The sequence below is a fragment of the Coffea eugenioides genome, chromosome 1 (genome assembly GCF_003713205.1).
Source record: "Coffea eugenioides isolate CCC68of chromosome 1, Ceug_1.0, whole genome shotgun sequence".
NCBI classification, from domain to species: Eukaryota; Viridiplantae; Streptophyta; class Magnoliopsida; order Gentianales; family Rubiaceae; genus Coffea; species Coffea eugenioides.
The window spans coordinates 15,444,185-15,457,177 of NC_040035.1; the positions used below are offsets into that span (position 1 = coordinate 15,444,185).

General features: G+C 41.9%; 1 protein-coding gene across 1 annotated transcript; it reads right to left on the reverse strand.

Annotated features, from left to right (window-relative positions):
- Positions 1 to 8,641: 8,641 nt before the first annotated feature.
- On the reverse strand, positions 8,642 to 9,778 carry LOC113768433. The gene has a single exon (XM_027312784.1). It carries the CDS (start codon positions 9,776 to 9,778, stop codon positions 8,642 to 8,644), a length of 1,137 nt encoding a protein of 378 aa, XP_027168585.1.
- Positions 9,779 to 12,993: the final 3,215 nt, after the last annotated feature.

The following is a 12,993-nucleotide window of genomic DNA, read 5'->3' on the forward strand; positions in this document are numbered from 1 at the left end:
TCTGAAAATTCATAACTTAAAGGAAATGGAATTTTTCAAACTCTCTCTTTTCCTTTGACATCACTTGATTGTTTTACACTCAATTTCAAAGATGGAAATCAGATTTCGCTTGTATTTTAAAACCCCACTTTTGAGTCTCGATTACGAATAATTAAGGCTCATTTTCGTGAAATTTTCTTAGATCGCACAAGTGTGCAATCTTCCTTAGTAATTGGGGTTTATAAGTGATAGTTTATTATTAAATGCTCAGGCACTCAAGAGGACCCTCAAGAGGATCTCACGGGAGACGCCTAAACCCTCGTTTGTACTTGCTACTTGAATCATTCGGTGAGTGTCAAGTGCATGAATTTATTGCTAAGTGGTAAACTGTTCCTTATCCGTTATTTGAATTTGAACTTTAAGAGACGAGTGTGTACTTTACCACACTCGTCCTATTTCAAATGAAATTATATTTGAATTTTGCTATGTGAATTCATATCCGACTTGTACTTAGTAATATGGTTATGATTCGTATATGTGATTCGTATTTGTGATTCCTATCTGGAATCGTCGATTCGAGCATTGCTCATCGACTTATATTCGTATTAGTATTCGTATTTGTATTCGTATTCGTATTCAGGGGACGCCCAAACTCGTTGGTTAACTTTGCGATTCGAGCCAGCATGGACTTGGTCGAAAAGCTTAGCAAACCATGAGATATTCATAGAGCATGATCTATTGGAGAGATCTTGCTCAGCATTACTCGCGCAGTATTGCCATGATATACTCGAGTATTATCAAAAATTTGATGAGCAGGCCCGGTAATGGGGTGTAACGGTGACGGGATTCGAAAAAAAGTGGTGTATCTACGGATTTGATACTTATGTGGTTGACAGAGTGTCAACATGAGTTGTGATCAAGACTTTGACTCGACTACGTGGAATTTAGCACCTGAGAGCTACAGTATCCTTGAATTGTTTCTGTTTATTTTTCCTATTCGAAATGTGAATTATACGAACTTGATAGCTTTACTTACAATGTAATTGTTGTTACTACTTGGATTATGTGTTTACATGTGTGTTTCTTGGCCTCATTGAGTATTGGCTCATCCCATTAGTTTGTTTTCCTTAACAGGAACCCGATTGGAAGGAGTTAAGCAAATGCCGACTTGAGGCACTTTTGTATTAGTGTTTTAATTGTAATCGACTAGACACTTTTGGATATTGTATATTTTGGGGAAAGTGATTGTAAATTTGAAATTGTGATGCAAGACTGGATATTTATGTATGGATATGACTTCGTACCTTTATTCCGATTTTCATTGTTAGTATTAGATTAGGTTTGAATTGGATTTGTCTCGAGTCCTGGCGAGAGCTGGGCAGGCGTCCCACGGATACCCTTGGATTCGCCCTTGGGAGAAGTGGGGACGTCACACCAAAGGGTTCGGCGGACCGCCTGCCCAACTCTCGCCAGGACTCACTCACTTACTACAGTCCTCAAATAAATTACAAAGTAAATCCCAAATATACATCACCAAATCCTCCATGAATACATATCACAAGCGCGGAACGTACACATACACTCGTTCAATTCCAAACATACATACAATCCTAACTATTACACAAGATGAATTCCAAATCCAAACTATACACGAGATAATCCATCCAGCCACACGAAGAACTTAATACAAGCGCTTCTCTTGCATCGAGCCCTGTGGGAAGAAAATATATTTTTGGGGTGAGCTAGAAGCTCAGCGAGTGTCCAATAAAATCAGTAATCAACTAGTTTCACAATAATGCATTAAATGAAAGCATGAATCAGTGATCAAATGTATGTATGTTGCTCTTGTGAGCCAGTGAAATCATCGTACTTAGAACTCCAATGCTCAAACGGATCCAGTCAGTCAAACAGTACAAAGGAGCCATTTGCCCCAAATAATCAGGGGTGGAGACGTTGGTTCTAAGCACACGAATTCCAAGTACTCATTTGAGTCAAAATATGTCATGGTCCACATGCAAGCACTCATGATATGCAATTGAGTATGCAATGCAAGAAATAATTCGAAAAGTAACTTTGCAAATGGTTGAGGAATCACTCACCAATCACGGCTCAGGAACCATCCATCATAGAGCATTGCTAGGATCAAGTCCAAACCCTAAATCACAATTATCATGTCAGACAAAAGGAATTCTAAAAGCATCAAGTTCCTACCACCTTTTGGCATTTTAATCATATCCGATTGAAACGAATCTTATGGCGTTACGAAGCTAAGACATATACCAATATTTCTTATGAAAACCTCCAAAGCCAAATCATACATATTCATGGTCAAAACCGAGATCTTAGAGAAAAATGGAAAACTGGCCTTGAAACAGGGCTTATAAGCAGTCAAGGGTATTTTGGTCATTTTGTGAGGACTTGCAAATTCATTATATTTTTCTTAAAAGTTCCCTTTTATTTGGAAATTATTACTTTATAATAGCCCTACTACCTATTCACCCCACAGTAAGTGCAAATGAATATAGAAGTAAGGGTTTTCTCTTTTCGATTTCAAGTTAGCGCGAATTAGGGTTTTTACGTCTATCCGTAGTGTGACTATCCAGTGCGGAGTGTGGATCAAATTTGGTGATTAAGAGTGAGTTTTAGGTGTTGTTAAGTGTGTGAGTAGAAGTGATAATAATAAGTTAGTGAATTATAAGTTAAAACTCTAGTATACGCGATTTAAGGAAAATCGGCTCGAACCGACGTGTACCGTTTTTTTTTTCGATTGACCACACCACTTGACCAACACTTTTGTACCCTAAAATATCCTTGATATTATTGCAAAATATCTCCCTCAATCTCAGCATGGAGTGGCCGAATTATTTGCCAAAAAAAGAAGGAAAAAGGAAAAAAAATTAAGAATGAATCTTGAAGCAACAAGTGGCGGTCTTCCATTTGATTGTTGACTAACTAATTTACACCATATTTATCACCAAAACCCAACCAATTTCCTCCATAATTTCAGCATACCAGCTGAGAGCAAGAGAGGGAGAAGAGTGAAGAGAGCTTTCCAATTTCCAACCTTGAATCCAACATTTTGAGTGAAAACAAGAAAAACTAAACCGATTAATCACTAGTTTGGGAGCTTAGGAAGCTTGGAAGCTAAACTTTGCAAGGAGTGCTGGAGGACATTCTTTGTAAGCTTGTTCTTGAGATATATTGGCTGTCACTTATCTTTGGTTCTTTTATTTTTGGCTTAAGTTGCTATACAACTCATGTTTTGATTAAATTGGTAGCTATACAAGTAGTTGTGATAATTTTGGGTGCATTAGTAAGGTAGGGTTTTGTATTGTTCAGCCCTATTTCTTATTGTGTGGATGGTATATGATGTATATAAGCTTGTATATGAGGTGGTAGTGATGGTTTGAAGCTAGAAATGTGAATTATACCTTGAATGTAGCAAAATTCCAGAAGTGAAAATCCTTAGTGCCCTGTTCTGCCTGGTTTTAGTTCACCATGATAGAGGCCGAATTAGGCTTAACACAAAACATAAAAGTTGTAGAGAACAATATTTTATAGTTTCCTACAAAATTTCAGCCCAATCCGAGCACTTTAGCTCATGAAAGGACAAAACTACCCCTGAGACTGCCCTAGGTAGAGTCCAGCAGATAGTTTTGACATTTCCTCATGTTGGCTGCATTTTTCACCTTGATCCGTACCAAACCAGTGGCCAAAATATGAAACTTTTAGCCCTATGTTTCAGCTTTCCAACGCAACCGAAAACATCTCAAACGGAATTGTGTAGCCTGAGTTGTTGTCGTTTGAAGTCAGTACTGACGACTATCCTGACAAGGACATTTTGGTTCTGTAATCCGGAGTTTTGATCCAGATACACTATGAATTGGACTGAGTAGTCTTCATAAAAGTTGTAGCACTTTGTCTTAGCTTCGAAACGGTATAAATTTCACCCTAATCCGATAAGTGTAGCCTTGGTTGTGTCCGTTACGCAAAACAACATCAAATCTGTCTTTTGTTTCTTGACTCAAACTTCATTTCTGCTCATGTTCCTAGCTTGATTTTGTACTTGTATGACTTTGAGCTTATGGAATGGCTATTGAAATGAGATGATTTTGTGCGTGACTTTGGGATTGATTGAGGAAAAGAATGAAGCCGTAAATGGCTGGAAAATAGGTACATACAAAGTGCGTGCTGCCCAAATTTACGCCCGAGGACTAGAAAGAGATACTTACGACTTGAGTAAGGCTTGAGAGCGAATACCACTTGAACCATCTAGGATAGATATGTCTTTTGTTATCGAGGTATATAAATTAGAACTTGGCCAAACTTGTACTCTTGGGAAATGAAATAACAACTACTCCGAAGACGTTTTCCTCGTACTTTCGACTCAAATGATATTTTCAAACATAATTGTTACAATGTTTCACAGTTTGAAAAGTGAACGAGTGTTTTACGAATATTCCCCAAATGAATTTCAATTACTTGGTTCTTATTAAACGAAACGTTTAAGTTTCGACCCTTAGTCAATTTCAAAAGTTCTTAAACAATGTTTTATCGCAGATTTGGATTCCACACATGGAGTAATACCCGAACGTAACTCGTAAAGGCACCGCATCTTTTGGTGAGTGCTTCCAAATACCTGGTTGAACTGGACACTTGTTTTCAATACTTGATCAATGTAAATAAATGACATGTGATTTGTTTGATCGGGCAAGAGTGTACTTTATCGCACTTGCCCTAACATGATATATACTTGTTTATTGTTGTAATTAACTTGATATACTTGTACTTGATTTGTAAGTGTGGAGCGGCAGTATGTACCACACTCAAGCTGAGTGGGAGGTGCCTCTTATTCCTGTCTCCATACTTTTATTTTAATTCAGTCGATTGGATATGTTATCTCATCGACTTCTTGGGGACCCAAACCCCATTGACTAATTAATCGAGTCGAGCTGGCAAGGGTTTGGTCGATTAGATAACGAACCATGGGTAGTTAGTGATGTCGAGTGGAGTTGTGACGGTCCCACCTCCCTCTAAGGCGAACCAAAGGGTTCGACGGACCGCCTGCCCAGCTCTCGCCAGGACTACGGAGATGAGACATACAACACCGTTCTAACTTACAAGAGAAAACCAAGAAAACGAACTACCGAAGCTGGTCATCCACACACTAGGGATATCATCACTAAAAATGTAGGAACATATCATGTGAAATATACATCATATAACATAACAAAACACCTCTCAAAGGTATAGGGTTACAAGTACAAATCAAAAGAGAATGTATGATCGGTTACAGTTAAGGTTTCTCCAAAAACATCGAGGAGGTATGCAAAAGAACAAAAGGCCTAACTAGATCAACCCATTTCTTTAATACGGTTCCAAAATGGTCCCTGTAAGGAAAACAAAGTAACGAGGGTGAGCTTACGCTCGTGAGGTACCAACAAAACACACAAGTGAGCACATATCATGACACAGTGATCTCAAAGCTTATAAACAACCAAACCAACAAAAAAGGATACAATCGGCTCTCAAGAGTCATTTTCCACTTGCTGCACTTGATCTTCAACCTGTTGACACTCCGTCAACCTTTGAAGTGAAGAACAACCTGTAGATCACCACTTACACCATATTCCTTCCACCGAACCCCCCTTATCAAGCCCGAACACCTCACAGTAACACAGAGGGTAATACTCGAGTATACCATAAGGTCGAGGAGTTAACACTCCACTCAACTACAGTGAACCCAAGGTCCATTATCGATTCGCCCAAGCCCTTGCCGGCGCGACTCAAATAATGACCAATGGGGTATGAGCTTAGATATCACAGTTCAGTTACTGGGCGTAGCCCCAACATATTGCAAGCCATGTACATATACAATTTCATAGTTGAACAATAACAGAAATACAAACAAGAGATCGAGAGCGATAAAGCACACTCTCGTCTCATTCAAACCATTCAAGTTCACATAACAAGTACAAACAACCATTTAAGCATGAGACCATATAATGGTATACTCACCAAGGTAAGTAAGCAAATTCACAAGTTAGCTTCAGGCGTAGGCGTTGGATCACCGACACGACCTATACAAACAAGAATATCACAAATGAGACTCGAACACGAGTCAAATCAAATCCACACTCTACCAAAAAAATAAGGCCCAATAGAACGTATAAGTATATAATCAGGCTAGGGAGAGTCCGGAAATGAAGTTTATGCCCTAAAACCAAAAGACAGTTTTGACGTCATTTAGCGTATCGGACACAACCGAGGCTACGCTTGTCAAATTGGTGTGAAATTTATACCGTTTTGAAGCTAAGATAAAGGGATACAATTTTGAAGAAGGCCACTCAGTCCAGTTTGTAGTGTAGCTAGGTCAAAACTTCAATGTACAAAACCAGAATTTCACCCACAGGTTAGCTAACCGTACTCTGGTTAAATGACAGTAACTCAGGCTACCGATGTCCAATGGAGGTGTTTTTAGGGGCGTTGGAAAGATAAGACATAGCACTACAACTTTCGTGTTTTGACTAAAGGCTAAATCAGTATGTAGTTTCTCCTTTCTTCACTTTTTCCACCCACTTCTGAACCATCAGATCTGTAGTTTGGGCCTCCTTGATTCTATCCAATAGGGTGGATGTCACCCGGATATTTCCAAAGGTGATCTTCTTACCTTCCAATTTAGGGTTCCATTCACCAATAGCTTCTAACATTTCCCACTCCTTAACTATTAACCCAGATATTCGAGCCTTCCTGCTTAAGGCATCAGCTACTACGTTAGCCTTACCCGGATGGTTGTTGATCGTGTAGTCATAATCTTTTAAGAATTCCATCCAACGACGTTGTCTCATATTCAACTCCTTTTGGGAAAAGAGGTACTTAAGGCTCTTGTGATTGGAATAAACTTCAAAGGTTACCCCATACAGGTAGTGTCTCCACTTTTTCAGAACAAAGACAACTGCGGCTAACTCCAAATCATGAGTGGGATAGTTTTGCTCGTGGATGTTCAATTTCCTAGAGGCAAAGGCTATCACGTCTTATTTTGCATCAATACACACCCTAAGCCTTCCTTCGAAGCATCAGTATACACAGTGAAACTGTCCTTACCGTTAGGCAGGGCCAGAATAGGAGCCATAGTTAACCTTTTCTTCAACTCCTGAAAGCTCTGCTCACATCGGGCATCCCACAGAAACCGGTTACTTTTCTTTGTCAAATTGGTTAAAGGACTGGCAAGTTTTGAGAAATCCTTAATAAATCGCCGATAGTAACCTACCAACCCTAAGAAGCTTCGAATCTCAGTCGGACTCTCAGGTCTCTTCCACTCGATCACTGCTTCCACCTTCGCCAGATCTACTGCAATCCCCTCCTTCGAAATTACATGTCCCAAGAAGGAAACCTTCTCCAGCCAAAACTCACACTTACTAAATTTGGCGTATAATTGGTGATCACTTAGGGTTTGTAAGACTAACTTCAGGTGCTGCACAAGCTCCTCCCGGGTTTTCGAGTAGACCAAAATGTCATCGATAAACACAACGACAAATTGATCCAGATAGGGTTTGAAAACTCGATGCATCAAGTCCATAAAAGCGGCAGGGGCATTGGTTAATCCAAAGGGCATCACGGCAAATTCGAAATGCCCATACCGAGAATTGAAGGCAGTTTTAGGCACATCTTCTTTTCGGATCAATAATTGGTAGTACCCCTGTCGAAGGTCCAGTTTTGAAAAGACTACTGCACCTTGCAACTGGTCAAACAGCTCATCAATATGGGGTAGTGGGTACTTATTCTTATCGGTTACGTTGTTCAACCCTCGGTAATCGATACATAATCTCTAGGTCCCGTCCTTCTTTTTAACAAAGAGAACAGGTGCTCCCCAAGGAGATCCACTCTCACGAATAAAACTCCGCTCCAAAAGGTCATGCAACTGCAGCTTCAGCTCCTTAAGTTCAGCAGGTGCCATACGGTATGGGGTCTTAGAGATAGGTGAAGTCCCTGGTAACAAGTTAATCTCAAATTCTATCTCTCTTTGCGGTGGTAGATTCACTAGCTCATCGGGAAACACGTCCGAATATTCGCCCACTACTGGAACATCTTCTACGTTTAACTTATCAGTGGGAGTGTTGATGAGAAAGGATAAGAACCCTCGTGCCCCTCTACTCAAAAGTTTCCTAGCCCGAATACCTGAAACCATTGCAGACGAGGCTAAACTGCCCCTCACATCTAACTTTATGGTCGCCTCCCCCGGAATACGAAATTCCACTATTTTTCTTTTACAGTCAAGCTGGGCATCATACCTAGCTAACCAGTCCATGCCCAGAATCACATCGTGTCCCTTAATAGCCAAACTTATCAAATTCCCCAGTAACTTCCTCTCTCCTACCCAGATTTCACAGTTTACATACATTTTGCTAGTAACCAAACACCGGTCCCCCGTAGGCATACTTACTTCCAGTTCGTAGGGCAGGTTTACAGGGGTTACATTAATTCCACACATAAATACAGGGTTAATAAAGGAATGGGTGGCACCAGGGTCTATCAAAATCCTGGCTAGACGGTGGAAGACAGGAATCGTACCTTCCACCACCTCCGCCGAATCAGGGACAGGACGTTGCTCGATAGAGTACACTCGGGCAGGCACCTTCGGTTTCGTCACTTCCATCTTTGATTACGCTGAAGTCGCCTTAGAAGATTGTGTGATCCCTCTCGCCTCTCGGGGGTGAACTGGATAGCTGGCTATCTGGTGCTTCGCGCTCCCACAGCAAAAGCACTTATTCTCCTTTCTCGAGCAGTTATCCTCCGTGTGGTTCGGTTTCCCACAGAACCCACACGGGCCACGAGAACCAGTGGCGGAGCTCCCTTGTGAGGCACTCCTTTGTTGGCCTCGTCCCGTCTGGCCACCTCTTGGCGGAGTCCCTCTTGCCGTACCTGAAACTCGTCCTCCTCCAGCTCCACGGCCAAATTTGGGAGGGGTACTCTTATCCCCCTGCGTAGAACTACCTCTGGAAAACCCACGTTTCCTCACTTGAAAATTCCAAACTTGAAACCTTGCGTTCTCGGCTCGCAAAGCCTTACCCACCACATCACTAAAAGTGTTAATCTGGGTCACGGCTAAATCCTTTTGGATTTCCACATTTAGCCCCTGAATGAAACATCGTACCCTTCTTTGTTCAGTCATAATAAGTTCAGGGGCGAACTTGGCTAATCGGGTAAACTGGCTTTCGTATTCAGCCACGGATTGGGTGCCCTGGTTAAGTCGGATGAACTCGTCCTTCTTCTTTTCTTGGATCAAGGGCGGAAAGTACTTGGCGTTAAATTCTCTTATAAAGTTCACCCACGTTCTGGGTGTTTGCTCTCTCTCCCACTTGATTCGAATAACATTCCACCAAGAGCGAGCGGTCCCTTCTAATTGGAAGACCGTAAAAGTAACCTGCCTCTCTTCGGAGTAATGTAAGGCTGCAAAGATGTCCACCATCTTTTCCAACCATCTTTCAGCCACATCGGGATTGGACTCTCCAAGAAACTTTAGTGGGGAGAACTTTTGGAACCTTTCAAGAGCTCGATCCTCACTTTCTACGTGATTCCTAGGGTTTTCGGGATTTCCGACAGGTGGGTTAGGGTTGTGGCCCTGTTGTTGCACCACATGGGCTAGCAAGTCGGTCATTTGCTGCATAGCGGCAGCTAACTGGACATTTGGATCTATCCAAGGTTCAGGGTTTGGTCCAGTCAAGGTTTCCGCAGTGCCTCTATCAGAAGGTTGCCTACTCCCACGTCCACGGCCTCGTCCACTACGAGTGCCCTTCATGGTTCAAGTCAATCTAAGGTCGAGACACGTAATAACAATTAAAGAACCATACGGGCATAAGCTCATAAACATAGGCAAATAATCAAAATAACACACAAGACATATATACACATAGAACATTCATACACAGATGTTGCAAGCAGTCATACAAAAGCAGTAAGTCAAGGACAAACAAAAGAAATCTCATGCAACAAAAGGTGTCCTCCAAAAGATTATATACAAAGCTAGGCCAAAAGTAGCTCACTAAGAGCTATCCTAACTACTCCCCTCATGGGATCAAAAGTTAGCTCACAAGGTTCTAGCCTAATTTCCTACCGAGCCTACCGACTCTCCCCCTTGGCTAGAACTAGGGGTACCCCCACTTCCCCCTTTAGAAGTTCCATCTTCCGCAGTCTCCGCTTGCGCATTGGCGCCAATCACGCTTTGGATTAGCGCCTCGCACTCATTAATGTTACTGCCTGAACGGTCCCTCACTTGCCTGACCACGTTCGTAAGACGAGTTTTCAGCTCCTGCAACTGCTCCCTAAGAGCATTCGTTCGTTCCTGCTCTCGGGCTATATCTTCCCGAAGCTCCCCTATCCGGTCTGCTTACATTCTCATGATGCCTCTCAGCCTAAGCATCTCCGTGTGGTCCCTGGTGGCGGCCCGTCTAAGCCTCCTCCGTTCATCCAGTACCGCCACGACCACGTGGTCCGCATAAGAGTGACTCTGGCAATGCCTACAACGACGGGTCCGACTAGCAGTATACCAGAGCCGGATCGGACCTCCTGGCCTCTCCTGATAATTGATAACGCGTGGGCGTCTCCCTAGTGGCTCACCTCCACCCGCACCACTGGTTCCGGCCATAACCTACAAGGATAGCAAAAGGATTCATATCTTCAACAACGTAAACATAATCACACCTAACGGTACCTTAACACTTCTCTCACAGGTCCTAAGGAACAAACTTCAATCTTGCCTAGGTCACTTCTAACCTAGGCTCTGATACCAGCTGTGACGGCCCCACCTCCCCCTAAGGCGAACCAAAGGGTTCGACGGACCGCCTGCCCAACTCTCGCCAGGACTATGGAGACGAGACATACAACACCGTTCTAACTTACAAGAGAAAACCAAGAAAACGAACTACCGAAGCTGGTCATCCACACACTAGGGATATCATCACTAAAAGTGTAGGAACATATCATGTGAAATATACATCATATAACATAACAAAACACCTTCTCAAAGGTATAGGGTTACAAGTACAAATCAAAAGAGAATGTATGATCGGTTACAGTTAAGGTTTCTCCAAAAACATCGAGGAGCTATGCAAAAGAACAAAAGGCCTAACTAGCTCAACCCGTTTCTTTAATACGGTTCCAAAATGGTCCCTATAAGGAAAACAAAGTAACGAGGGTGAGCTTACGCTCGTGAGGTACCAACAAAACATACAAGTGAGCACATATCATCACACAGTGATCTCAAAGCTTATAAACAACCAAACCAACATAAAAGGATACAATTGGCTCTCAAGAGCCATTTTTCACTTGCCGCACTTGATCTTCAACCTGTTGACACTCCGTCAACCTTTGAAGTGAAGAACAAACTGTAGATCACCACTTACACCGTATTCCTTCCACCGAACCCCCCTTACCGGGCCCGAACACCTCACAGTAACACAGAGGGTAATACTCGAGTATACCATAACATCGAGGAGTTAACACTCCACTCGACTACAGTGAACCCAAGGTCCATTATCGATTCGCCCAAGCCCTTGCCGGCGCGACTCAATTAATGACCAATGGGGTATGAGCTCAGACATCATAGTTCAGTTACTGGGCATAGCCCCAACATATTGCAAGCCATGTACATATACAATTTAACAGTTGAACAATAACAGAAATACAAACAAGAAATCGAGAGCGATAAATCACACTCTCGTCTCATTCAAACCATTCAAGTTCACATAACAAGTACAAACAACCATTTAAGCATGAGACCATATAATGGTATACTCACCAAGGTAAGTAAGCAAATTCACAAGTTAGCTTCAGGCATAGGCGTCAGATCACCGACACGACCTATACAAACAAGAATATCACAATTGAGACTCGAACTCGAGTCAAATCAAATCCACACTCTACCAAAAAAATAAGGCCCATTAGAACGTATAAGTATATAATCTGGCTAGGGAGAGTCCGGAAATGCAGTTTATGCCCTAAAACCAAAAGACAGTTTTGACGTCATTTAGCGTATCGGACACAACCGAGACTACACTTGTCAAATTGGTGTGAAATATATACCGTTTCGAATCTAAGATAAAGGGATACAATTTTGAAGAAGGCCACTCAGTCCAGTTTGTAGTGTAGCTAGGTCAAAACTTCAATGTAAAAACCAGAATTTCACCCATAGGTTAGCTAACCGCACTCTGGTTAAACGACAATAACTCCGGCTACCGAAGTCCAATGGAGGCATTTTTAGGGGCGTTGGAAAGCTAAGACATAGTACTCCAACTTTTGTGTTTTTACCAAAGGCTAAATCAGTACGCAACAGGGCAAAAAGACGCGGTCAGATTGGGTGAAATGGCAACACTGTCTACCAAACTACCTATGACAGTCAGGGGTATTTCTGTCTTTTAACAGGATACGAAGCTCTGATTGGGCTGAAAATTTACAGGAAACTATAAAACATCATTTCCTACAACGTTTATGTTTTAACCTAAAGTTAATTCGACCTCTAGCCTAGCCGAACAGAACCGGGCAGAACAGGGTCATTTGAAAACCCTAAAACCGAAAATCCCTCTAAAATCTGGAAATTTTCACAATAAACCACAATAAGGGTATAGAGGCTCCAATTTACTTCATATATAACCATCAATCCATGGCAAGCTATGGTATACAATATAAAACAGAAAAAATCCTCAATAAATAGGAAAATTGGCCAAGCCCATCAATAATTCATGAAATACACCGTAAATTTGCATCTTTAGCTACTAACACCTACAAATTCACATTACAACCAACAAAGAGACAATTTCTTTGCCACTCACCTTACAAACACAAGAGACATGGTAGCTTAGAGTCTTTCCCTTCCAAACAACTCCACCAAGCACTTCAATCCTTCTTAGCAAGTAAGTTTTATGGAGAAACTTGGGAGATTAATGGTTGGATTTCAAGATTTGGGCAAGAAAAGGAAGCAAAAGTTGAAGAGCTCTCTCTCTCTTTTCTCTCCAATGT

Coding starts and splice junctions, on each gene's coding strand:
- LOC113768433 (XM_027312784.1), bottom strand. CDS start 9,778: ATGAAGGGCACTCGTAGTGGACGAGGCCGTGGACGTGGGAGTAGGCAA.